Genomic DNA, 26,935 nt, shown 5'->3' with positions numbered 1-26,935 from the left:
GCCACAGACCAGTGGAACAAAATAGAGACTCCAGACATTAACCCAAACATATATGGTCAATTAATATACGATAAAGGAGCCATGGACATACAATGGGGAAATGACAGTCTCTTCAGCAGATGGTGCTGACAAAACTGGACAGCTACATGTAAGAGAATGAAACTGGATCACTGTCTAACCCCATACACAAAAGTAAACTCCAAATGGATCAAAGACCTGAATGTAAGTCATGAAACCATAAAACTCTTAGAAAAAAACACAGGCAAAAATCTCCTGTACATAAACATAAGTGGAGGGGGGCGGAGCCAGGATGGCGTCATGAGTAAACCAGCAGAAATCTCCCAAAACCACATATATCTATGAAAATATAACAAAGACAACTCTTCCTAAAATAGAGACCAAAAGACACAGGAAAACATCCAGACCACATCCATACCTGCCCAAGAACCCAGCACCTGGCGAAGGGGTAATATACAAGCCCTGGCCCAGCAGGACCCGAGCACCCCTCCCCCCAGCTCCTGGCTGGTGGAGAGGAGTCAGCAGGGGGGAGAGAGAGCCCAGGACTGCTAAACACCCAGCCCCAGGATTCGGGACCAGAGCACAGACACAGTGCATGCATGGGGTCCTGGATCCTAGGGAAACAGGGTGGCAGGACTGGTGAGCGGGTGCCTGAGGCCGACGCCGGAGAACAAAGAAACGGGAGTGGTTTTTCTTTTTTTTTTTTTTGGCGAGTGCTCTTTGGAAGCCTTAAAGGGACACGGACCCCAATAGTAGGGAAACAGGGAAGCAAGACCAGTGAGCGGGTGCCTGAGACTGGCACCTGAGGACAAAGAAAATCGCGCGTTTCTCCCTTTTCTTTTTTGGTGAGTGCTTTTTGGAAGCCTTAAAGGGACAGGGACCCCAATACTAGGGAAACAGGGCAGCAAGACCAGTGAGCGGGTGCCTGAGAGCGGCACCTGAGGACAAAGAAAATCACGCGTTTTTCCCTCTTTTATTTATTTTTACTTTTTTTGCTCTTTCGTTGTTGCTGTTGTTTTGGTTTGGAGAGTGCTTTTTGGAAGTCCTAAAGGGGCAGGACAGGACACTTAGCCCAGAGGCAGGGAATCTGGGGATCTCTGGGCACTCTAACCCTCTGGGCAACAGGGAGCACAGAGGCCCCTTAAGGAGATAAATAACCTCCCGGCTGCTCCCCCTCCAACGGGGCTCCACCACTTTGGAGGGGCAGCCCCAGCCAGGCCACGCCCACAGAAACAGCGGAGATAAACTCCATAGCAACCGGGCATGTAGCAGAAGCCCTGTCTGCGCACAGCTGCCAAGCATAAACCACTACAGGTCGCTATTCTCCCAGGAGAGGAAGCCCACAAACCAACAAGGAGGAAAGCTCTCCCAGCTGTCACACGTACCAGCTCTGCAAACTATCTCTATAGTTTATCTCTATGTTAGCCTGATGGGTTTTCCTTTATAGGTGACCTTTTTCTCTCTAGCTGCCTTTAAAACTCTTTCCTTGTCAAAGGAAAAGATTACAGACAAAGATCACAGAGACAACACCTGAGAAGGAGACAGACCTAACCAGTCTCCCTGAAAAAGAATTCAAAATAAAAATCATGAACATGCTGACAGAGATGCAGAGAAAAATGCAAGAGCAATGGGATGAGATGCAGAGAAAAATGCAAGAGCAATGGGACAAAGTCTGGAGGGAGATCACAGATGTCAGGAAGGAGATCACAGAAGTGAAACAAAACATGGAAGGATTTATGAGCAGAATGGATAAGACGCAAGAGGCCATTGAAGGAATAGAAGCCAGAGAACAGGAATGTAGAGAAGCTGACATAGAGAGAGATAAAAGGATCTCCAGGAACGAAACAATACTAAGAGAACTATGTGACCAATCCAAAAGGAACAATATTCGTATTAGGGGTACCAGAAGAAGAAGAAAGAGGAAAAGGGATAGAAAATCTCTTTGAAGAAGTAATTGCTGAAAACTTCCCCAAACTGGGGGAGGAAATAATCGAACAGACCATGGAAATACACAGAACCCCCAACAGAAAGGATCCAAGGAGGACAACACCAAGACACATAATAATTAAAATGGCAAGGATCAAGGACAAGGAAAGAGTTTTAAAGGCACCTAGAGAGAAAAAGGTCACCTATAAAGGAAAACCCATTAGGCTAACATCAGACTTCTCGACAGAAACCCTACAGGCCAGAAGAGAATGGCATGATATATTTAATGCAATGAAACAGAAGGGCCTTGAACCAAGGATACTGTATCCAGAACGACTATCATTTAAATATGATGGCGGGATTAAACAATTCCCAGACAAGCAAAAGCTGAGGGAATTTGCTTCCCACAAACCACCTCTACAGGGCATCTTACAGGGACTTCTCTAGATGGGAGCACTCCTAAAAAGAGCACAGAACAAAACACCCAACATATGAAGAATGGAGGAGGAGGAATAAGAAGGGAGAAAAGAAAAGAATCTCCAGACAGTGTATATAACAGCTCAATAAGTGAGCTAAGTTAGGCAGTAAGATACTAAAGAAGCTAACCTTGAACCTTTGGTAACCACGAATCTAAAGCTTGTAATGACAATAAGTACATATCTCTCAAGTCACCCTAAATGTAAATGGACTTAATGCACCAATCAAAAGACACAGAGTAATAGAATGGATAAAAAAGCAAGACCCATCTATATGCTGCTTACAAGAAACTCACCTCAAGCCCAAAGACAGGTACAGACTAAAAGTCAAGGGATGAAAAAACATATTTCAGGCAAACAACAGTGAGAAGAAAGCAGGGGTTGCAGTACTAATATCAGACAAAATAGACTTCAAAACAAAGAAAGTAACAAGAGATAAAGAAGGATACTACATAATGATAAAGGGCTCAGTCCAACAAGAGGATATAACCATTCTAAATATATATGCACCCAACACAGGAGCACCAGCATTTGTGAAACAAATAATAACAGAACTAAAGAGGGAAATAGACTGCAATACATTCATTTTAGGAGACTTCAACACACCACTCACTCCAAAGGATAGATCTACCGGGTAGAAAATAGGTAAGGACACACAGGCACTGAACAACACACTAGAACAGATGGACCTAATAGACATCTATAGAACTCTACATCCAAAAGCAACAGAATATATATTCTTCTCAAGTGCACATGGAACATTCTGCAAAATAGACCACATACTAGCTCATAAAAAGAGCTTCAGTAAATTCCAAAATATTGAAATCCTACCAACCAATTTTTCAGACCACAAAGGTATAAAAGTAGAAATAAATTCTACAAAGAAAACAAAAAGGCTCACAAACACCTGGAGGCTCAACAACATGCTTCTAAATAATCAATGGATCAATGAACAAATCAAAAGAGATCAAGGAATATATAGAAACAAATGACAACAACAACACTAAGCCCCAACTTCTGTAGGATGCAGCGAAAGCAGTCTTAAGAGGAAAGTATATAGCAATCTAGGCACACTTGAAGAAGGAAGAACAATCCCAAATGAATAGTCTAACATCACAATAATCGAAACTGGAGAAAGAAGAACAAATGAGGCCTAAAGTCAGCAGAAGGAGGGACATAATAAAGATCAGAGAAGAAATAAACAAAATTGAGAAGAATAAAACAATAGCAAAAATCAACAAAACAAAGAGCTGGTCTTTGAGAAAATAAACAAAATAGATAAGCCTCTAGCCAAACTTATTAAGAGAAAAAGAGAATCAACACAAATCAACAGAATCAGAAATAAGCATGGAAAAATCACGATAGACCCCACAGAAATACAAAGAATTATTAAAGACTACTATGAAAACCTATATGCCAACAAGCTGGAAAACCTAGAAATGGACAACTTCCTAGAAAAATACAACCTCCCAAGACTGACCAAGGAAGAAACACAAAAGTTAAACAAACCAATTACGAGCAAAGAAATTGAAACGGTAATCAATAAATTACCCAAGAACAATACCCTGGGGCCGGACGGATTTACCTCGGAATTTTATCAGACACACAGAGAAGACATAATATCCATTCTCCTTAAAGTGCTCCAAAAAATAAAATAGGAGGGAATACTCCCAAACTCATTCTATAAATCACCCTAATACCAAAACCAGGCAAAGACCCCACCGAAAAAGAAAATTACAGACCAATATCCCTGATGAATGTAGATGCAAAAATACTCAATAAAATATTAGCAAACAGAATTCAACAGTATATCAAAAGGATCATACACCATGACCAAGTGGGATTCATCCCAGGGATGCAAGGATAGTACAACATTCGAAAATCCATCAACATCATCCACCACATCAACAAAAGGGACAAAAACCACATGATCATCTCCATAGATGCTGAAAAAGCATGACAAAATTCAACATCCATTCATGATAAAAACTCTCAGCAAAATGGGTATAGAGGGCAAGTACCTCAACATAATAAAGGCCATATATGACAAACCCACAGCCAACATCATACTGAACAGCAAGAGGCTGAAAGATTTTCCTCTGAGATCAGGAACAAGACAGGGATGCCCACTCTCCCCACTGTATTCAACATAGTTCTGGAGGTCCTAGCCATGGCAATTAGACAAAACAGAGAAATACAAAGAATCCAGATTGGTAAAGAAGAAGTCAAACTGTCACTATTTGCAGATGACATGATATTTATTGTACATAAAAAACCCTAAAGACTCCACTCCAAAACTACTAGAACTAAAATCGGAATTCAGCAAAGTTGCAGGATACAAAATTAATACACAGAAATCTGTGGCTTTCCTATACACTAACATTGAACTAACAGAAAGAGAAATCAGGAAAACAATTCCATTCACAATTGCATCAAAAAGAATAAAATACCTAGAAATAAACCTAACCAAGGAAGTGAAAGACCTATACCCTGAAAACTGTAAGACACTTAAGACAAATTACAGAGGACACTAACAAATGGAAACTCATCCCATGCTCCTGGCTAGGAAGAATTAATATCGTCAAAATGGCCATCCTGCCCAAAACAATATACAGATTCGATGCAATCTGTATCAAATTACCAACAACATTCTTCAATGAAATGGAACAAATAGTTCAAAATTTATAGGGAACCACCAAAGACCCCGAATAGCCAAAGCAATCCTGAGAAGGAAGAATAAAGTGGGGGGGATATCACTCCCCAACTTCAAGCTCTACTACAAAGCCAAAGTAATCTAGACAATTTGGTACTGGCACAAGAACAGAGCCACAGACGAGTGGAACAGAACAGAGACTCCAGACATTACCCCAAACATATATGGTCAATTAATATACGATAAAGGAGCCATAGACATACAGTGGGGAAATGACAGCCTCTTCAACATTTGGTGTTGGCAAAACTGGACAGCTACATGTAAGAGAATGAAACTGGATCACTCTCTAACCCCATACACAAAAGTAAATTCGAAATGGATCAAAGACGTGAATGTAAGTCATGAAACCATAAAACTCTTAGAGAAAAACACAGGCAAAAATCTCTTGGACATAAACATGAGTGACTTCTTCATGGACATACCTCCCTAGGCAAGGGAAACAAAAGCAAAAATGAACAAGTGGGACTATATCAATCTGAAAAGCTTCTGTACAGCTAAGGACACCATCAATAGAACAAAAAGGCATCCTACAGTATGGGACAATGTATTCATAAATGACAGATCCGATAAAGAGCTGACACCCAAAATATATAAAGAGCCCATGCACCTCAACAAACAAAAAGCAAATAATCCAATTAAAACATGGGCAGAGGAGCTGAACAGACAGTTCTCCAAAGAAGAAATTCAGATGGCCCACAGGCACATGAAAAGATGCTCCACATCGCTAGTCATCAGAGAAATGCAAATTAAAACCACAATGAGATATTACCTCACACCAGTGTGGACCACCACGATCCAAAAGACAAACAACAACAAATGTTGGCGAGGTTTTGGAGAAAGGAGAACCCTCCAACACTGCTGGTGGGAATGTAAATTAGTTCAACCATTGTGGAAAGCAGTATGGGGGTTCCTCAAAAACCTCAAAATAGAAATACCATTTGAGTCAGGAATTCCAGTTGTAGGAATTTACCCTAAGAATACAGCAGCCCAGTTTGAAAAAGACATACACACCCCTATGTTTATCACAGTACTATTTACAATACTCAAGAAATGGAAGCAACCTAAGTGTCCATCAGTAGATGAACGGATAAGGAAGATGTGGTACACATACATAATGGAATATTATTCAGCCATAAGAAGAAAACAAATCCTACCATTTGCAACAACATGGATGGAGCTAGAGGGTATTATGCTCAGTGAAATAAGCCAGGCAGAGAAAGACAAGTACTAAATGATCTCACTCATCTGAGGAGCATAAGAACAAAGCAAAAACTGAGGGAACAAAACAGCAGCAGAATCACAGAACCCAAGAATGGACTTATAGTCACCAAAGGGAAAGGGACTTGGGACGATGGGTGGGAAAGGAGACATAATGGAGAGGGGGGGAAGAAAGGGGTTATTACGATTAGCATGTATAATGTGGGGGGGGGCACGGGGAGGGATATGCAACACAGAGAAGACAAGTAGTGACTCTACAGCATCTTACTATGCTGATGGACAGTGACTGTAATGGGGTTTGTGGGCGGGGCGTACATGGTGAATGGGGGAGCCTAGTAAACATAATGTTCCTCATGTAGTTATAGGTTAATGTTACCGAAAAAAAAAAAACCCTACAAAGATTTCACAGAAAAAAGAAAAAGAATACATGGGACTACATCATGCTAAAAAGCTTCTGTACAGCAAAGGACATCATCAGCAGAACATGTAAATGACATATCTGACAAGGGATTGGTTATCGTCCAAAATATACAAAGAACTCACACACCTCAATACTCAAAAATCAAATAACCCTATTAAAATATAGGCAGTGGATATGAATAGACACTTCTCCATAGAAGAAATTCAGATGGACAACAGGCACATGAAAAGATGCTCCACATCTCTCATTATCAGGGAAATGCAAATTAAAACCACAATGAGATATCAGCTAACACCAGTTAGGATGGCCAACTATAGAAAAGACTTGGAATAACAAATGCTGGTGAGAGGAACCCTCCTACACTGCTGGGGAGAATGCAAGCTAGTTCAATCATTCTGGAAAGCAGTATGGAGGTTCCTCAAAAAACTAAAAATAGAAACACGGTTTGACCCAGGAATTCCACTCCTAGGAATTTACCCGAGGAATGCAGGATCCAAGTTTCAAAAACACAGATGCACCCCTATGTTTATCACAGTACTATTTACAATAGCCAAGAAATGGAAGCAACCTAAGTGTCCAGCAGTAGATGAATGGATAAGAAGATGTGGTACATATACATAATGGAATATTATTCAGCCATAAGAAGAAAACAAATCCTAGCATTTGCAACAACATGGATGGAGCTAGAGGGTATTATGCTCAGTGAAATAAGCCAGGCAGAGAAAGACAAGTACCAAATGATCTCACTCATCTGAGGAGCATAAGAACAAAGGAAAAACTGAGGGAACAAAACAGCAGCAGAATCACAGAACCCAAGAATGGACTAACAGTTGCCAAAGGGAAAGGAACTGGGGAGTGTGGGTGGGAAGAGAGGGACAAGGGGAATAAGGGGCATTATGATTAGCACACATTACATAGGGGTGGGGGCATAGGGAAGGCAGTATAGCACAGAGAAGACAAGTAGTGACTCCATAGCATCCTACTACGCTAATGGACAGTGACTGTAATGGGGTATGTGGTGGGGACTTGATCATGGGGGGAATATAGTAACCACAGTGTTGCTCATGTGATTGTATATTAATGATACCAAAACAAAAAGTTCTCCCAGGATTCCCCTTACTCAAGCCTTGCTCCTCCATTCCATTCTCCCAAGTGCTGCCAGAATGGGTCTTCCAAAACACTGATCTTTGGTCACTTCTTGGCTTAGAACACTTCAGTGACTCCCAGTGGTTTTCAGACTATGGTACAAACCCCTCAGCAGAAACCTGCAGTCTCTTCATGACAGCCTCTGCTTAGCTCTCCAGCATTTTGCTCACAGAGCTGTTACTTCAGTGCCACTAAACTCCTGGTAGTTTTTGAGAGTGGGCATGCCCCTTCCCCAACCTCCTGTTCCGTAAAACGGGGCTGCCCCTCCTCATTAGACTCAGGTGATGCGGAACCTCCCCTCTCATCCCTGCATGGGGACACACCCTGCCACCCAGTGATTGATAATAGCTGCTTCTGCCCATTCATGGCTGCTATTCTGGGCCACAAAGTCTGCTGAATGAGCAAATGCTAAAGGAAGCCTAGTGGGTTCTGGCTGTGGAGATCATGGGAGAGAGGCCTGTTGGACACGGAGACCATCTGGCCCAGTATAGCTGGTGTTCACAGATGGGGGGGATGAGACTGTCCAGGGACAAAGCGTCTGGAGGAAATTCAAGAGAACAATGGCACTGAAGAGCTGAGCAGAAAGAGCCAAAGCTACAGGTGAAAAGCTGGAGAGAGCAGCCTTTCAAGTAGAAGGAATAATAAATAATGGTCATGATGAAAACCACGAGGTAGTACAAGAACCTTAAATGCCACTTGAAACAAAGATGTGCACTTTTAAGTAGTTTAATTCTAAATGTAATTCTTGGCTATACAATTCTTGACACTCTTAAGGTACAGATATCTAACACCAGCAGGAATGTCTATATATAATAAATGTAAACGCTAAAAGTGTATCTGACACTCTTCACAACCAAAGAATGAAAACAACCCAAGTATCCAACAACAGCTGAGTGGATAAACAAAACGGTATATCCATACAATGGAATGAAGTACTGAAACATACTAAATATGGACAAGCCTTGAAACATGCTAAGTGAAAGAAGCCAGTCACAAAGAACCATATATTATGTGATTCAATTTTTATGAGCTATTTCAGAATAGGTAAATCTATTACAGACAAGAGAGTAGCCTGGGGGTTGCCAGGGGTTGGGGGGAGGGAGGAATGAGAAGTGACTGGTATTGGGCACAGGATTTCTTTTTGGAGTGGTGAAAATATTCTAAAATTGATTGTGGTCATAGTTGCACAACTCTATGAATATACTAAAAACCACTAAATTGTGTGCTTTAAATGGGTGAACTGTGTGCTATGTGAATCACCTCTCATAAAGTGGTTACTAAAAAAAAATGTATCTGCGTCAACAAGTTTCATGCATCCTTTGCTCAGTATAGCAATCCTGTTAGTGCCCATAAACATAACTCTAAAGTCTAAATCAATGCCCAGTTCTCAATACAAATTCTGTGTTGCCTTCACTTGTGAACACTACCCTCTTACATAAACTAGCAGATGAAACACTTTCTGCTAGGAGAGGCTTTAATATTAGTTCCACATTACAATAACCACCTCTGTTGCAGAGCCAGTTAACAAGCCAGGAACCCAGCTTCACCACCCACCTTCCCACCTCACACACAAGGCCTGCCTGTCCATTCTCTATGCCTGAATATCTACCCTCCCAAACTATGTGCATGGCTAAGTCAAGTCCTTGCTTATGTGGGAGAACACCTGGGATGGCTTTCACAAAGCAGGGTCTGAGGGAGGGCACTTACTCACAGGAGCAACCAAGCCCAGAATAGGCACAACTGGCCCCAACACACCCACGACTCTCCTACACAAAGGCCTTTTCAGTCTCGGTGGGTTTAAAAAAATCTACAAATATTTTTACAGTAAGTTTCAAATTCCCTCAGTTAGGAGTTACAGGTTTCGATCTGTTCCTAATTATGGAAAAGAATCTTGGGATCGGTTCAGAGTGAAGGAACTTGAGTGTAGCATTACCATTTTTACAGCATCAATGTTTACATTAATTTCTAGTAGATAATTAGATTTCCTCAGCTATTTTGCTTTAAAAAACAAGAATCAAAGACAAAAAAAAAAAAAGGCTTCTGCTTGCATTGAAAGCCATACTGAAATTTAACTGGCCTACACACACTGCATGGTTTAGACATTTCCCTACTCTCGTCCTCAAAAGAGTGTACATTTGTACTGAATTTGTAGTCTCTGTGTGTGCATGGGTGTGTTTAAGAGTTAACTGAATGTAGAAAAGCTAAGGCTCTGAGGAAAACAGCAATAAAGTAATGCACAGCCCTCTCTGTTGAGCACACAACTGCACTGCTTAGGAAGATGCAGGCTCAGCCCTCCATGCAGTGTGCAGCCAGACACGGTACCAAGCAGAGAGAACCAGTGTCATGGGAAGACACTGAACACATGATGCCACAGGTCTAGTCACACTGTTACAAATACTGCAGATAGTTGTACCAAAGAGCAAAAAAAATTTTCAGTAGAACTTACCTGCCTGTTCAAGGAAAGCTTGGCAAACTAAATGGAGAGCACGCCATCGTTTGTTTTCAAAAGTGCTCCTGGATGCAGCTTTCATAAACGGATCTTAGGCAAGTGAGTGATCCCACCCAGGTGAGACCAGTAAAAAATCAGGCAGAATACCAACATTTCTTTGATTCTTCACTTAAAATTAGTACTTTAAAAAAGTAAGCCTGGGGAAGAGAGCTCTCCAGAAGGAAATGCTCTAAAACCATTTCAGCGACTTTCAGAGGGTGGAGCAACAGGGTACTGGGAGAATAAAACTGTAACTCAGCATTGGCAACAGCATGCCTATCTCCAGCACAAAAGCCTGTTTATACACAGCATACTCTTTCCAAATGGGAAAAATGTCAGCAGCATAAGTCAAGACTTTCACTAAGAATCTTGAAAATATTAATCATTTTTCAGCTATATACAACAAAGCCTGAAGTTCACCTGATTCAGAATATAATGAGGTAAGTCACTATGAAAATAACCTCAACTTAAAGCAAGTCAATACAGTATTTGCTAGAATCCAAATCAAGTATTTTATAAAAATATATCATCTATAATTTGATAGTGTTAGATGTCACTAAATTGAAATTATACTGACTGGAACCTAGAGCTCAACCACTTTGGAGTCAAACAACCTAAATCCCTGGTTCCCCCCAAGTTTCCCACTACCTTGGTGTGTACATCCTGTATAATCTCCTCACCCTGACCTGATCAGATGACCCCTTTTAAAAGAGGGTCTAGAGGTTAAGAATTAGAACCCAGAGAAAGCTGAAGCTTCAGTAGATATATTTTTATCTATATCTGGTCTAAAATTTTTGTTTTCAAATGTTATAGCAATGGTATCATGCAGTATGTAAATTTCTAAGATTTCCCCCCCTTCCCACACAGCAAAATTACCTTGGGATTTGTCCAAGTTGTAGCAATAGTTTGATTGTTTTTTATTGCTGCTCCACAATATGTATGTAACCAGAGTTTATTTAATCATTCACCTACTGAAGGTAACGGGTTATATCCAGTTTGGGACTACTATGAATAAAGCTGCAGACTGCTGCTGTATAGATGCTATAAATATTGGTGTGCAAGTGTTTACATGAACATAGATTTTTATTTCTCTAGGATAAATGTCCAGGAGTGCAACTGCTGGTCTCTATAGTAAATACAAGTTTAGTTTTGTAAGAAAATGCCGAACTATTTCCAGACGGCTGTACCATCTTACTTTCCCACCAGCAATGTATGTGTAATTCAATTTCTCTGCATCCTCTCTAGCACTGGTTTATCACTATTTTAAATTTTCCCTATTTAGAAGGGTGCACAGTAACAACTTATTGTGGTTTTAATTTGTACTTCTTTAATGGTTTTGATGCTGAACATCTTTTGTGTAGTTATTTGCTGTATGTTTATCCTCTTTGACAAAACGTCTCTTAATGTCTTTTGCCTATTTTGATATTTTTAATGTTAACTTTTGAGACTTCTAATATTCTAGATATAAATGCTTTCTTGGAAATACAGTTTGCAAATAATTTCTCCCTCTATGTAGCTTTTTTCATCCTCTTACCAGGGACTTTCACACAACAAAAGCTTTTGGTTTTGATGTGGTGCAATTGATTGATTTCTCCTTTTATGGTCATGTTTTTATTGTCAATTCTAAATATCTTTTGCCTAGCTTTAGGAGATTTTCTTAGAAGATTTCCTGTTTTTTTTTAAATAAAAGTTTCATAGTTTCACATTTTACATTTAAATCTGTGACCCATATTGAGTTTTTCTGAGTAGTTCTCATGTTTTGAGTAAGATGTGAAGTTCATTTATTTGTTTCAGTTGTCAAATTGTTCTAGCACCACTTGTTGAAGAGGCTATCCTTCCTTCATTGAATTGCCTTTCTTCTTTGGTCAAAAATCAGTTGGACATATTTATATGGTCCTATTTCAGAGCTTTATTGCATTCTGTTGATTCATGTCTATCCCTCTACCAATAGCCACTTCATTCCTCTCTTTTCAAAACTGTTAGTATAGCTATTCAAGAATCTCTGCCTTTTCATATCAATTTTAGAATAAAGTTGTCTGCCTACATCTACAAAAAAAAATTTCGCTGACTTTTTTTTGGCATTTACTTATTTACTTATTTTTTTGCTGATTAAAAAAATTGGTATCATTAATATACAGTTACTTGAGCAACATTGTGGTTACTAGATTTCCCCCATTGTCAAGTCCCAATCACATACCCTTTAGGATATCAGCATCCATCAGCGTAGTAAGATGCTAGAGAGTCACTACTTGTCTTCTGTGTTATAAAGCCCTCTCCCTGCCCCACCCCCCACATTATACATGCTAATCATAATGACCCCTTTCTTTTTCCCTGCCCTTATCCCTCCCTTCCCACCCATCCTCCCCAGTCCCTTTCCCTTTGGTAACTCTTAGTCCATTCTTGGGTTCTGTGATTCTGCTGCTGTTTTGTTCCTTCAGTTTTCCTTTGTTCTTATACTCCACATGAGTGAAATCATTTGGTACTTGTCTTTCTACACCTGGCTTATTTCACTGAGCATAATACCCTCAAGCTCCATCCATGTTGTTGCAAATGATAGGATTTGTTTTCTTCTTATGGCTGAATAATATTCCATTGTGTATATGTACCACCTCTTCTTTATCCATTCATCGACTGATGGACACTTAGGCTGCTTCCATTTCTTGGCTATTGTAAATAGTGCTGCAATAAACATAGGAGTGCATCTTTTTGAAACTGGGCTCTGCATTCTTTGGGTAAATTCCTAGGAGTGGAATTCCTGGGTCAAACAGTATTTCTATTTTTAGTTTTTTGAGGAACCTCCATACTGCTTTCCACAATGGTTGAACTGGCTTGCATTCCCACCAGCAGTGTAGGAGGGTTCCCCTTTCTCTGCATCCTCACCAGCATTTGTTGTTCCTAGTCTTTTCTATGTTGGCCATCCTAACTGGTGTGAGCTGATATCTCATTGTGGTTTTAATTTGCATTTCCCTGATAATGAGAGATGTGGAGCATCTTTTCATGTGCCTGTTGGCCATCGAATTTCTTAATGGAGAAGTGTCTGTTCATATCTGCTGCCCATTTTTTAATAGGGTTATTTGTTTTTTGGGTATTGAGGCATTTGAGTTCTTTATATATTTTCAATGTTAACCCCTTGTCGGATACGTCATTTACAAATATATTCTCCCATACTGTAGGATGCCTTTTTGTTCTGCTGATGGTGTCCTTTGCTGTACAGAAGCTTTTTAGCATGATGTAGTCCCATTTGTTCATTTTTTATTTTGTTTCCCTTGCCCAAGGAGATGTGTTCAGGAAAATGTTGCTCATGTTTATATTCAAGAGATTTTTGCCTATGCTTTCTTCTAAGAGTTTTATGGTTTCATGACTTACATTCAGGTCTTTGATCCACTTTGAGTTTACTTTTGTGTATGGAGTTAGACAATAATCCAGTTTCATTCTCTTGCATGTAGCTGTCCAGTTTTGCCAACACCAATTGTTGAAGAGGCTGTCATTTCCCCATTGTATTGCTGAGATTTTTAAAACTTTTCTTTTAATTGGGCTAAGATATATGTAAGACAATATTTACTATTTTAACCATTTTTAATTGTATGATTTAGTACACAGAAGCACAGATGCTGAAAAGAGGATATTGTGAATAACTGTTAATACACTTAAAAACATATGAATAATAAAATATCAAGAAAAAAGTTATCTTAAGTGACTCAAACAGAAAGAGAAAATCCAAATTATCCTGTATTAAAGAAGTTGAATCAGCAGCTAAAAAAAAATTTCCACAGATAAAGCATCAGAATCAAATGATTTTACAAGAGAGATCTATCATGTATTCAAGGTTCACATAATTCTAATCTTATAAAATCTCTTCTAGAAATGAGGTAGAAAACTCAATTTAGTTATTAAAAGTTATATAAAAACTGCACCGAATCTACAGTATCTTACTATGATGATGGACAGTACTGTAATGGGATTTGTTGGGGGGATTTGGTGAAGGCGGGACCCTAGTAAAAATAATATTCTTCATGTAATTATAGATGAATGACAACAAAATTAATTAATTAATTAATTTTAAAAAAAACTGTACCAAGGACAGGCAGGGAAAATTATCAGACATACTCACTCATGTAATTGATAAAAAAAATTCTAACCATAATGTTAGCAAACTGAATTCAGCAATGTGTAAAGTAAGAAAGAATACATCATGCCCAAGTCAGGTTTATCCCAGGAATGCAAATGATTTCCAGAATCCTGGCTTATACAACAGGATGGCACCATTCACTGAGAAAGGAAGCACAGGCTTGATGGGTAAGGTCACAAGAATGAGTGAATGCTGAATGCAGGGAGCTCGTGAATGTCCAGGTAGAGCTGTTTGGGCAGCAACCAAGAATCCTGGTCCAGAGTTCAACTGTAAGCTTGGCTGCAGACAAGAGTGCTGAGAATCACCAGTACAGAAGTAAGTCCTACAAATGGGCTGGAATTAACCAGGAAAACTGTGTGAGAAGAAGACCAAACAGAACCAACACCTGAATCTCAGATAATCCCAATGTCTAAGGAAAAAGATCTCCTAAAAAGACTGACCAGAGAATCAGGGAAGGAAAGGAACAGGAAGGCAAGACAGTGACTCAAATAACTCCATGAGAAGGAGAGGGAACTGAAGAATTCAGTCACTGGAGTTGCTAAGACAGTGTGCGGGAAGGAGGCAGACTGCCGTGAGCTGACGGGTAGATGCATAAGAGGACAATGACATAGGCAGTGTGGTCAATGCCTACGAGAGGGCTGGCTGAAGAGGGAAGCAGCGAGTGTGCAGGAGCAAAGGGAGAAGCAGATTAGAGGATGAACAAATCTGTAGGCCATCAAGGCAGGAAAGGAGAAAGGATGGTGAGAAAAAACACAACACAGAGCCTGTCTTCCATATCCCAGAAAGGAAGATTGTTCACTTACTCACAGTCCCAAGGCATGAACACTAAACCACCAAAACTAGATTTCAAACCCACCCAAAGTGACCAGTGACAACATGCTTCTGAAAGGTGGCAACCAGTCACAGCCCCAGTCCGGTGACCATGTTTCCATGGCTAAAAGTGAAACAGTCACTCAGAGTCTACCCATCCCTGACTTCCACATTTACCCACAATGAAGGGGGTAAAAGCAGAAAGTACTGAGGCAAGGCCTTGAGGACAGAGTGATGGATGATTATAAAGAGCAAAAATGGGGCCATGGGTCTTATAAGAGGGAAGACCAGCAGTCCCCTGGGAACAGAGAGGAGCAGCAGCTGGTTAACCACAGTGACTGCAGCAGTCAACATGAACTCTTAGACCTGCCTCTTCAGGTAATGGGCCCAAAGAATTTGAGACATGGAGAGGCTACATACTGTGTATAGGAACAAAACAGGACTCAAACCCACATCCATCTGACAGCAAGGCCTATGCTCTTAAACTCAACTTTATACTGCCTCCCAGCACACTTCATCCTATCCTCTTTAAACAGATAGCATTTTGGGGATCTTTTCATGCAACACTTTCACTGGTGAAACATGTCTCTGCTTCACTTACACACACCTGACTTACTCCAGAATTAAAGCTCTTTTGCTTACAGCTCTACAGGCTTTTCATAGCAAGTACTCAATGAAGGATTGAATATAGTTTTAACTACCAAATTTGTTAGATGTCAACTCACTTCCAAAGTGCTTGCAACTCTCCTCCATTAGTGATTTAAACCACTCCCACTATGATCTTTACAGTATCTACATGTTCAGTGCTCCTTTGCCATAGATATTACAAAGGCAAAGCTATACTGTACATCTCATTTACCACAAGTTCCAAATTAGTGAATTTAGTTCCCACTGTAGAGATTTCACTGTCTGCAGGTGAGACCAAAAAACACATCTTACCTGAATTTTGATGGGCCAGGTAAAATTACTGACATAAACAAAGAAAGTGATATTTGGGTGGTTACGAAAATCAAACTTCTCATTAGAGAAACTATCTTTGTATTCCTTGATGTTTGTTTTCGAAACAACAGGCATTTCTTCTCCAGCCTGGGTTCCAGCTGTTAGGAAGAAAAAAATGAAATGGAAGAGCCTTTTTTTTTCTTTTGGATGGAATCTGCCCTCATTATTAAGGCCAATGGTTTGTGTTTACTAAACACTTACTATGGTGTAGGAACAGGCTTTAAGTGCTCAATTTCATTCAATCGTAACAACTTTATTATTTTCCTCATTTACAGATCAGGAAATAAAGGTTCAGAGAAATTATGTAATCTGGTCACACACCAAGAAGAAATGGATTTGGAATTTGAAGCCAGGAAGGCTTATACACAAGCCCATACCTTCAACTAGAATGGTTTTACCAGGAATCCCTGCAACTTCCCTCTGCTGCAACAGGCTACGTGTGACTGAGAAAATCACATGCCACTAGAATCCCATTACAAGCAATGGCATGAACTGCCCACAACACTTCAACTGCTCTGCTTCCTCTTTACACCTGTTCGGTAGTGCTCCAGACCTGCCTACCAGGGAGAGATTCCCCCCACTTCCTGACTAGTAATGACCTCAAGTCTCAACAGCAGTGGTAGGAAGGCGCTCCAGGGGTGACTACAACTGAATGCAAGCCCCTTCATCTGGTATACATCCTATTCCTTTGGCATTCGCATTCTCCCTCAGCCAGACATTCTAGTGTCCATGAAGATTCGTGAAATACATTTTCCCCCTAAATTAAATCCCGTGACTGGAGCCAAGATTGTCAGATCCCACTGGACACTCATTGCAAATCATTCACACACTCAGAGGTATTGCCATTCATCAGAAAAATGCTCTGATAATTCAGACTTTTTCTTAAAAGTCTCTTCTCACTGTAAGTTTCTGAACTTTTTCTGAAATCAGTGAAATCTCTGAAGGTATGATAAACATAAAGTGACAGGCAAAGGTTTGTTTTTATTTTGCTTCAGTCTAATTGGTTGTTTTGACCAAAAAACATTGTAATAGTAATAATGACGATGAAACAGTTACCATTTAGTGAGAATTTACTATGTTTCAAATACCACATTGATGACTTCCTTTATTATTTTGTTTAATCTTGACAGCACTCTACATAGCTAGGTGTTTTTAGTTTCCCATTTTATCAATGAGCAAACTGGCTCAGAAAGCCTAAGTAATCTGCCTAATAGCATAGTACAGCATGGTAAGTAACACGCAGAATTCAAACCCAGGCCTGTCGAGCTATGTTCTTAACCACTACATCAGGCCCACCCTTTATTTCTTAACAGGCTTTCTGCCCAGATCTTCTTTAGTGAGTCACAGTAAGATAACAACAGAGCAAAAAGCTGTGCTCTTAGAGCTTGATTCAATTCCCAAAGTACACTTCCCTGTACTTGTACAGAAATCTCATTCTGTTTAAAATGTTCCTATTGCTTAATCTATGAATCACTTGCATCTTTCACTTCTGAAGCATGGAGGGGGATGAGATAATGGCCATGCTGGGGCAGCTGCAGCAACGCTACTAGTGGTAGTGAGAGCAGGGGTAGAGAGCATGTACTGAGGCTGCCACCACAGAGGGCACTGGCATGTATAACCTAATTTAATCCACAAAACAGTTCTAGGAGATATGTATTGTTAGCTTCGCTTTCTAATGAAAACACTAAGGTCTAGAGAGGGGTTTACATATTTGCTCAAGGTCTCCCACTTATTAAGTGGCAAAGGTGGGTTTCAACCTCCTGTCTGTCTCCAGAGCTCCCTTGTCAACTTCTCCATCATGCTTCTCAATCTATTACCTCTACTCAGATGGTCTTTTCTAGGTGTGTCTTTACCTGAGAAGCTGGCGGCCCAGGTGATATTGAGGTTGAAGTTTTTGGAGGCATTGATGAACATGTCCAAATCCCTGTTTTGCTGATGAGAGGTGCAGATAATTAAAAAATCAGCTGTAACAGTTTCCAGATTTTAAAAGAAAGCAGTAATTAAAGTTTACTACTCTCAACTTGCTTAATTACAAAACAGGTATTTTACAATGTCTTAAGAGAAATTCATGCTTTATAGAAGAATCAGCCACATACTTAACCAACATAAGCAATATACCTCAAATAAATTTCATTTCTCTCCCACAAAAATATATGGAATTTTATGATTCATCAAATGCCCAACCCCATGGAAAAGTATCTTTAAAAAAGAAAACCATCTTGAGAGAAATCTTCTGCATCCGTGGATGTTCTGCTGCCCTTGTCTAGCCTGGATTAATACTTAATCCATAGGCACACACCTGATCATCTGATCATCTACATTTGCCCTCTTACAGCACTAAACTATGTTTTCTACCTTTATCTTGCATCTACCTACCACTTCAGCATTTTATTAAAAATAAAAATAATAATAATAATAAAGGGAGAAATGTGGGATCAACATATAAATCAAGTACAAAAATCAAACGAATATTCATATTTGACCTGATTGTTTATAGGTCATAATGCGTGATCAAAACCGAAAGTTTCTGTGATGAATGCCCTTGTACTGTTCACCATGTAAGAATTTATTCACTATGTAAGAATTCGTTCACCATGTAAGAACTTGTTTGTTATGCTTCAGAAGACTGGAGACTGACGAGAATTAGACTTGAGATGGATTAATGATTGTAAAAAAAAAAAAAAAAAATTTATTGCTTTATCATTCCCATGCATATTCTTTTTATTTATTTTATTTTTAGTGCATAGGTATCTATCTGTAGTTGTGTATGTGTGGTGTGCATATGTTTTTAAATTTTATATAAATGATATCAAAGAATATCCATTCTCTTACAACTTGCTTTTATCACTTAACATTCTATTTAAGATTTATCATGTTGATCAGATAAGGTACAATTTAGTGATTTATGAAGTGTTATCCTAGACTATTGGCACCACCATTACTTGGGAGATGCAAGTTCTTGAGCCCCACCACTGACCTCCTGAATCAGAAACTAAGCTGAGTTCTGGCAACCTGGTTTTAAAAAACTGCTGGATTATAATGCCTATTAAAGTTTGAGAACCACTACTCTAAAAAAAAAAAAAAAAAAAAGAAAGAAAGAAAGAAAGAAAACCCTGGCCAGAGCTCAGTCACTTACATGCTGCAACTATGTTAGGGGGACTCAGCCTAAGGATCCTCTGGACAGCTGTTTCCAAACATCTGGAGAGCTCACTCCTATCAGTAAAACACTTGATCAAGTGCCTCAATTTATATGTACTTATGAATTAAACCCAGGTTATTCTGAACTGATAGATTATATAGTGTAAAATTCTCTAAAATGGAAATGGTTTAAAAAAAAAGATTTAAAATTTAAAAATTCTTGACTGCATTCACTCATGATTTGAAAAACATTTTTCTCTCACTTAAAGTACTATTTCAAGAGAAGTATGACTGAATGTGCTTTATTAGCCTTGAAAACCTTGTTTACCACGTACGATACAGCAATTTGAAGAGCTAGCTGAATTTATTTTGATTCTTGGTTTGAATGACTGATGAAGATGTCTCTGAGAAATGTGCTGAGCCAATTGGAAGAAGTACACTGTTGGCTATGCAGGGTAAATTATACTAATTTTTAGTTTTCATGAAAATTTGGCTAATAAATCTCTTTCTTAGGGTCAAATAATTGTCTCTGCAAATTAATCAGATGTTACATTTTTACACTTTAAAAATAAATCCAATCCTGCTGAAATTCTTCATTTGTAAAGACCATAAATAAATTATAAAATTAAATTTTTAGAGGCTGTTTTTTTTTATAGTTTTTATAGCACAAAATCACAGCAATGTTAACATTTCCAAATAGCCATTTTCAAAATATGGTATCCAAATCAGAAGTTTCTCTCACAAAGCGGTTACCTTCCCATTTATTGATATAACTTCACCTTCTTCTTGAAGGGGCAACTCAAGTGTTTATTTATGTTTAATATTTTGCTGGCAGCACACCAGCAACAATTATTTCTTTCAATAAAGAATCAATAAACTTGAAGTCCTCATGCTTTTGTAAAAGACAGAATATATACACTGGACAACTCTATTAAATATTCTGTCATGAGATAAACAGGGAACTCCAGAAGGTCCAAATATTTTCATGTTCACTCCCCACCTTGTTAAAAAGTATTACTGACTCTCCTATGTTCATTTAAAATAAAATTAACATCAATTACATCCTGAAAGACTGAGCACTTCAGCCACTTGCTTATGAATAAGGTAGGAAATAAATTTCATTGCATGGTACTTTCACTAAAACTTTATCCTAAGACCTTTTATTTTTTAAAATTCCCATCACACAGACACTCAAATGATATGCCTATGCAGTTTTTGCAGTTTTTTCACAAAACATTTTTGCTTAAAGTCATTCGTTATTTTTATTTAAAAAGCTATTCACTCATGAGAATGCTTCTTCTCTAGTACATCTATCTCTTCTTAATTTTAATATTGCTGGGGATATAAAAACAAATCTTACTTTCATTTAATTGTAAAGGAAATATCCCACACTGTGGGCTTTGTTCTACTACTGATTTACTTTCTTTTTAAAATCTAGCAATGTTTGCTGGTAACATTTGTTAACAATATACTTTGGCATATTGTCATATTGTTTTCCACCTGGAATTTGGTACATGTATGGTGACAGGAATTTTATAAATGGTAAATGGCTTTATGTATATGATGAGATATAAGAAATTTCCAAGGAGGCTCCTAAGCAATTTATCATCAAGTTTAGTAAAATTTCATCATGTATTGGAGTGGGTATTGAATGTATTTCATCAAAGAAATGGCACAGGTGTATCTTCATGGTCTAGATGCTTCCTTTTAATTAAGTCATGCTATGTTGGCTCCCTTCTACCACTAGGCAATGCCTTATGACAGGCTGGGGCTCATCATTAATGGAAGTAGATATAAATCCACATTTCAAATAGAGGTCTTAGTAATTTCAATTACTTCTGGCTGACTTCTTGTTGAACCAAGCTAAACCTTCACTGTTTGTCTTCCTAACAAAACCAACAACTTATTCAGGGACAGAAGTGTCACTTCTGCCATCTTCCTTGGGTCACTGGCATGAATTTCAATATGCAGTTTCTTTGTGGGTACTTTTTAAGCCTCTGGTCCATTCTGAGAGAGTAAATCTGGGCTCTGCCATTTGACTCTGATGGGGAGAAATCCCTTTACAGTATCCTTTCTTTTTTTTAAGGGGCTGCGGATGGGCAAACCAGGTATGTCAGTCTGTGTATCAGATGCTGATAAATTTAATAACCTGCCTTTTAGATGGAAAGGAACTAAAATATAGATTCTAACATTTCTTTCTTGCACTGCTAAACATCATCCTGTGTTTTCCACTCTGGAGCCCACTGTTAGGGCAGTGCTTCTCCATAATGATCAAGAAAAAGATCCACACAAGTTCAAAATAAAGCAAAAAGACTTTGAAAATCTTACTTCATCAGGTGTAGCCACAAAATTGATGGCTGTGTAATAGCGGTCATCTTCCTGGGATAGGCTAAAGGTGAACTGATAGTCTATAAGAAGAGTATCTATGGAAAGAAAGAAATGCAATTTTAAAAATTGAAACAAAACATAATATTCTCTAGAGATATAGGTTAATTTTTTTATAGATATCCAAGCACACTTTTGGCTCATTTATAGACAGAGACCAGAAGGTTTTTCAAAAGGAATCAGGTCTTTGGAGAGTATGATCCTATTTGGGTTAACCTACCAAACCCTCTTTATGTCATCACTCTAGCTGAGATCTTAGGCTCCAACCCAACTCACCTACAAATATTAATTGTACATCTATTACATGCTAAGTTTTGCTTGGAGATACAAGGTTATAAATTAATGGTATAAAAGGAAGCAAGACTCCATGGAAAAATGGTTGATTCCAGGTCTAGAGCAAGGAATATGTGCTTAGTTATCTTACCCTAGAAAGCAAGGGTGCATTGAAAGACTAATGTGATACAGTAAAAGAATACAGCTTGAAAGAGAGCCTACTGGTCAAAGATGGTGTAACTTTATTCTAGAAAGTCTACTGTACAACCCAATTTAAAAATGGACAAAGAACTTGAATAGCTATTTCAAAGAAGATATACAAATGGTCAATAGGCACATAAAAAGATGCTCAACATCATTAACCTTCGGAAATCCAAATCAAACCACAATGAGATGCTGAGATGCTCCTCACTTGCATGAGGTGGCTACTACCAAAACATCAGGAAATAACAAGTATTGGTAAGGATGGAGAGAAACTGGAACCTTTAAATACTGCTAGAAGGAATGCAAAACGGTGTGGCCACTGTGGAAAGCAATACATCAGTTTCTTAAAATATTAAACACAGAATTACCAATGATCCAGCAATTCCATTTCTGAGCACACTCAAAAAGAACTAAAAGCAGGAACTTGAAGAGAGATATTTGTACTCATGTTCATAGCAGCCAAACAGATCAGTTATTACTCAAAAAAGCCAAAAGGTGGAAGCAACTCAAGTGCCCAATGATGGATGAATGAATAAACATGTGGCATATACATGCATTGGAATTCATCCTTAAAAAGGAAGGAAATTCTGACACATGCTACAACATGAATGAACCTTGAGGACATTATGCTAAATGAGAATCCAGTCACAAAAAAACAAATACTATATGGTTCCATTTACATGAAATACCCAGAGTAGTCAAATCCACAGAGACAGAAAGTAGAATAGTGATTGCGAGGGACTGGGGAAAGAGGGAAATGGAGAGTTAAGTTTACTTTTAACTATTTAAGAAACTGTCAATTGCTTTCTAAAGTAGCTATAATACCATTTTACATTCCCAAAAAGAATGCAGGCATGGCATGGTGGTTCCAGTTTCTCCCTATCATTGGTAAAACCCTTATACTGGCTTTTATTTTTCAAGATACATTAGAATGCATGAGGTTACAAAAAATTCACTGATGTGGTTTCAGATTCCACATTGTAACTAACCTTTAAAAAATGACTAGTTGTCCATTTTGGTATGTTATTTAAGGATAATATCCACAAGTTTCAGAAGAGGTTATTAAAATACCCTACCCTTGTAGTGAAGGCTGTGCTAAGAGGAAAGTATATTGCAATACAGGCCTACCTCAGGAAAGAAGAACAATCCCATATAAACAGTCTAAACTAACAATTAACGAAACTAGAAAAGGAAGAACAAATGAGGCCCAAAGTCAGTAGAAGGAAGGACAGAATAAAGATTAGAACAGAAATAAATAAAATCGAGAAGAATAAAACAATGAAAGCAAGAACTGGTTCTTCAAGAAAATAAATAAAATAGATAAACCCCTAGTCAGACTTACTAAGAAAAACAGAGAGTCTACACACATAAACAGAATCAGAAATGAGAAAGAAAAAATCACTATGGACACCACAGAAATACAAAGAATTATTAAAGAATACTATGAAAAATTATATGCTGACAAACTGGATAACCTACAAGAAATGGACAATTTTTGAGAAAAACAAAACCTTCCAAGGCTGACCCAGAAAGAAACAGAAAATCTGAATAAACCAATTACCAGAAATGAAATTGAATTGGTAATCAAAAAGCTACCTAAGAACAAAACACCTAGACCAGATGGCTTCATGGGTGAATTTTATCAAACATTTAGTGAAGACCTAATACCCATCCTCCTTAAAGTTTTCCAAAAAGTAGAAGAGGAGGGAACACTTGCAAACTCATTCTACAAGGGCAGCATAATTCTAATACCACAACCAGGAAAAGACACCACAAAAAAGAAAACTATAGACCAATATACCTCTGAGCATAGATGCAAAAATACTCAACAAAATATTAGCAAACTGAATTCAAAAATATATTAAAAAGATCATCCACGACAATCAAGTAGGATTTATTCCAGGGATGCAAGGGTGGTACAATATGAGAAAATCCATCAACATCATCCACCACATCAATAAAAAGAAGTACAAAAACCACATGGTCATCTCCATAGATGCCGAAAAAGCATTTGACAAAATTCAACATCCATTCATAATAAAAACTCTCAACACAATGGGTATAGAGGGCAAGTACCTCAACATAATAAAGGCCATATATGACAAACCACAGCCAACATCATACTTAACAGCAAGAAGCTGAAACCCTGTCCTTTAAGACTGGGAAAAAGACAAGGATGCCCACTGTCTCCACTTTTATTCAACATAGTTCTGGAGGTTGTTGCCACAGCAATTAGACATTATTGTTAAGGAATGGTAATTACCATTGGTAAGAAATGGTAATTAGACCAGATTGGTAAGGAAGAAGTCAAACTATCCGTTTGCAGATGACATGATATTGTACATAAAAAACCCTAAAGAATAAGATTCCTCAAGGGAGGAACAACCTAAGACAGGCACAGTCGCAGGGGGGCCATCAGGTGAGAATTTGGGGATCAACAGAGGTGAGGCTCAGAACCTCACCCCCCCTGCTTTGAGAGAAATCTTCTGCATCCGTGGATGTTTTGCTGCCCTTGTCTAGCCTGGATTAATACTTAGTCCATAGGCACACACCTGATCATCTGATCATCTACATTTGCCCTCTTACAGCACTAAACTATGTTTTCTACCTTTATCTTGCATCTACCTACCACTTCAGCATTTTATTAAAAATAAAAATAATAATAATAATAAAGGGAGAAATGTGGGATCAACATATAAATCAAGTACAAAAATCAAACGAATATTCATATTTGACCTGATTGTTTATAGGTCATAATGCATGATCAAAACCGAAAGTTTCTGTGATGAATGCCCTTGTACTGTTCACCATGTAAGAATTTATTCACTATGTAAGAATTCGTTCACCATGTAAGAACTTGTTCGTTATGCTTCAGAAGACTGGAGAGACTGACGAGAATTAGACTTGAGATGGATTAAGGATTGTACATTGAGCATTGACCCCCCTATACTGAATTTTATTGTTGTTAACAACCATTTGATCAATAAATATGAGAGATGCCCTCTCAAAAAAAAAAAAAAAAAAACCCCTAAAGAATCCACTCTAAGACTACTAGATCTAATATCTGAATTCAGCAAAGTTGCAGGATACAAAATTAATATGCAGAAATCTGTGGCATTCCTATACACTAACAACAAACTAGCAGAGAGAGAAATCAGGAAAACAATTCCATTCACAGTTGCATCAAAAAGAATAAAATACCTAGGAATAAACCTAACCAAGAAAGTGAAAAACCTATACTCTGAAAACTACAAGACACTCGTGAGAGAAATTAAAGAAGACACCGATAAATGGAAACACATCCTGTGCTCATGTATAGGAAGAATTAATATTGTCAAAATGGCCATCCTGCCTAAAGCAATCTATAGATTCGATGCAATTCCTATCAAAATACCAACACCATTCTTCAATGAACTAGAGAAAATCGTTCTAAAATTCATATGGAATCACAAAAGAGGCCAAATAGCCAAAGCAATCCTGAGAGGGAAGAATAAAGTGGGGGAGATCTCATTTCCCAACTTCAAGCTCTACTACAAAGCCACAGCAATCAAGACAATTTGGTACTGGCACAAGAATAGAACAATAGATCAAGGGAACAGACTGGGGAGCCCTGATGTAAACCCAAACATATACGGTCAATTACTATATGATTAAAGGAGCCATGGACATACAATGGGGAAATGACAGCCTCTTCAACAACTGGTGTTGGCAAAACTGGACAGCTACATGCAAGAGAATGAAACTGGATTATTGTCTATCGCCATACACAAAAATAAACTCGAAATGGATCAAAGACCTGAGTGTAAGTCAGGAAACCATAAAAGACAACATAGGGAAAAATCTTCTGAATATAAGCATGAGAAACTTCTTCCTGAACCCATCTCCTCAAGCAAGAGAAACAAAAGCAAAAATGAACACATGGGACTACATCAAATTTAAAAGCTTCTGTATGGCAAAGGATACCATCAACAGAACAAAAAAGCATTCTACAGTAGGGAGAATATATTTGTAAACAACATATCCAACAAGGGGTTAACATCCAAAATACATAAAGAACTCACATGCCTCAACACCCAAAAAGCAAATAACCTAATTAACAAATGGGCAGAGGATATGAAGAGACAGTTCTCCAAAGAAGAAATTCAGATGGCCAACAGACACATGAAAGAAGCTCCACATCACTAATCATCAGGGAAATGCAAATTAAAACCACAGTCAGATATCACCTCACCCAATAAGGATGGCCAGCATTGAAAAAACTAAGAACAACAAATGCTGGCCAGGATGCGGAGTAAGGGGAACCCTCCTATACTGCTGGTGGGAATGTAGGCTAGTTCAACCATTGTGGAAAGCAATATGGAGGTTCCTCAAAAAACTAAAAATAGAAATACCATTTGACCCGGGAATCCCAATCCTTGGAATTTACCCAATTATACAACTTCTCAGATACAAAAAGACATATGCACCCCTATGTTTATTGCAGTACTATTTACAATAGCCAAGTTATGGAAGCAGCCTAAGTGTCCAGTAGAAGATGAATGGATACAGATATGGTACATATACACAATGGAATACTATTCAGCCATAAAAA

The 26,935-nt window shown here is 38.5% G+C and overlaps 1 protein-coding gene across 7 annotated transcripts in view; it reads right to left on the bottom strand.

The window, feature by feature from the left end:
• ATRN (attractin) overlaps positions 1–26,935 on the bottom strand; it is a 177,829-nt gene that overhangs the window by 35,623 nt on the left and 115,271 nt on the right. For 6 of the 7 annotated variants that reach the window (XM_073236857.1, XM_073236853.1, XM_073236855.1 and 3 more), the window contains exons 22-24: positions 21,811–21,905; positions 18,198–18,276; positions 16,285–16,442 (exon numbers count right to left, since the gene is read on the bottom strand). In XM_073236857.1, coding sequence (XP_073092958.1) covers positions 16,285–16,442; positions 18,198–18,276; positions 21,811–21,905 — 332 coding nt within the window. Of the gene's footprint in view, positions 1–13,977; positions 14,869–16,284; positions 16,443–18,197; positions 18,277–21,810; positions 21,906–26,935 lie in introns of those variants that run through there. The other variant, XM_073236856.1, reaches the window with a different exon arrangement.

This window comes from Manis javanica, chromosome 5 (assembly GCF_040802235.1).
Source record: "Manis javanica isolate MJ-LG chromosome 5, MJ_LKY, whole genome shotgun sequence".
In the NCBI taxonomy this organism is placed as follows: Eukaryota; Metazoa; Chordata; class Mammalia; order Pholidota; family Manidae; genus Manis; species Manis javanica.
Note: the sequence above shows the minus strand (reverse complement) of the source record. Positions and strands in the feature narration are given on the sequence as shown.